This window comes from Austrofundulus limnaeus, unplaced genomic scaffold (genome assembly GCF_001266775.1).
Source record: "Austrofundulus limnaeus strain Quisiro unplaced genomic scaffold, Austrofundulus_limnaeus-1.0 Scaffold222, whole genome shotgun sequence".
NCBI lineage: Eukaryota > Metazoa > Chordata > Actinopteri > Cyprinodontiformes > Rivulidae > Austrofundulus > Austrofundulus limnaeus.
In genome coordinates, this window is record NW_013952624.1 from 659343 (window position 1) to 661257 (window position 1915).

Here is a 1915-nt window from a genome sequence, read left to right on the forward strand (position 1 = left end):
TATATATATAGACTAAATTTTTTAACTAGTCCTGTGTTACTTCTAGATTTTAACTTGTTTGTTAGAAAGTACTTTGCTATTTTTAGCTTTTAGTTGTCATGTTGCTTTTTTTGACTTTCAGCTAAGACCTGCTTCTTTTCTTCCTGGTTAGTTTTAGGTTAATTTAACTTTTAGCTACATTTTGCTACATTAGCTTTTAGATAGTTTTGTGTTATTAAATTTTAGCTAGTTTTGTGCTATTTACAGTAGCTAGTACTTTGCTTTTAAAGGTTTTAATTAGTATTTACTGTTTTAAGATTTTAACAAGCGTTTCCTACTTTAGCTTTTAGCTACCTTTGTGCTATTAAATTTTAGCTAGTCTTATGCAATTTTTAGCTAGTACTTTGCTTTTAAATGTTTTAATTAGTATTTATTCTTTTAAGATTTTAACAAGCGTTTCCTACTTTAGCTTTTAGTTACCTTTGTGCTATTAAATTTTAGCTAGTCTTATGCAATTTTTAGCTAGTACTTTGCTTTTAAAGGTTTTAATTAGTATTTAGCTAGCTTTCAGCTAGTTCTTTGCTCTTAAGATTTTATTAAGTGTTTTCCTTTTAGCTGCCTTTGTGCTACCTTTGTGTGTGGATTTGTGCTTTTTTTAGCTAGTACTTTGTTGTTTATTGGAATTTTAGAGTTTTGCTATTTTAGGGTTTAAACAACTACTTTGCAACATTTATTAGCAATTTTTTTCTTTTTTTAGCCTTTAGCTATTTGTTGTTTATTTTATTTTACCTGCTCAGCTTCAGCTATTTCTGTCTTTTAGCCCCAACGTTCATGCTGTATTTTCACAGAAAATCCTCTCCTTTTAAAGAAAATAGTTTTTTTAGTCTCAAAAAAGTTTTTAGATGGTTCGATTGCTCGTCTTTAGTTGCAAGAAAAATGTGTCTGCAGAGATGTTGATACCTGTTGAAGATGTACTTGTTCTTTTCTTTTCTTTTCTTTTCTTTTCTTTTCTTTTCTTTTCTTTTCTTTTCTTTTCTTTTCTTTTCTTTTTTCACAGTAGGAAATATAACTGAATAATTTAGAGGAAGCTGCACTCAGCTTCAGGTTGAACAGGTGTCACAGTCAGCTGCATGTTGTGATCACAAAGGACAAAGTGCAGTAAAATATGGATAATTAGAGCTGCAGAAATATTTCCATACTTACTCGCTCCAACCAAAAACACGTCGCTGCCAAAAAGCAACAGGACCACGGAGTTGACCCAAACCAGCAGACGAGCCATGCCTCGGAGGATGAGCTTGCTCTTTTCAGATTGTTAAAAAAAAAAAAAAGGCAAACGTCCTACTGTCGAGGCGTAAATAAATCAAAATAGGTCATTTTTCTGTCTAAGCTGCAGAATTCCTCCGTGGAGTGAATGAACGCTCTGCTTCTCGGTGGTCAGTGGAGACAGAAGCTGTGACCGAACTGAACAAACCGAAACATTTTCAGCCTTTAATCCCACAGGTCCTTCATCCGGGATTTCACGCGAAAGAAGTGTCGGATGTCAGGTCCAATCCGTGCAGCGCCATCATCCTGGTCGATCATCAGTGGGCTGCAGGTGTGAAATAAAAAAAATAAATAAATAAAAAAGAAGAAGAAAGATGGAGGGTCCAAATGTGAGGCGATCCAGCACCACGGACAGCGCCTGGAAGTTCACCGGAACGCGCTCATTCACGCGCTCCTCCTGCGGTACTGTGCTACAGAGCGAGGCGAGCCAATAAGACCCCCGGGTTTCCTAAGTCAAGTGCACGCGCAGCTTGATTAATCCTCCACGTGTTAACAGAGGAGAGCAGCATCGATCGGTTCTGATTGGCCCCAGCCTCCAGTCTGACCGCAGCCCCCCGGGACTCATGATGTTTACAGCTTCGAGCCCCCAGGGGCTGATGTGTTGATCCACATG

General features: G+C 37.6%; 1 protein-coding gene across 1 annotated transcript in view; it reads right to left on the bottom strand.

Moving 5' to 3' along the window:
* Positions 1-1853, bottom strand: part of fndc4a (fibronectin type III domain containing 4a) — a 30642-nt gene extending 28789 nt beyond the window's left edge. The window contains exon 1 of the mRNA XM_014019485.1: positions 1183-1853. Within this exon, the coding sequence (XP_013874939.1) occupies positions 1183-1258 (76 nt within the window). The 5' untranslated portion in view covers positions 1259-1853. The remainder of the gene's footprint in view (positions 1-1182) is intronic.
* Positions 1854-1915: the final 62 nt, after the last annotated feature.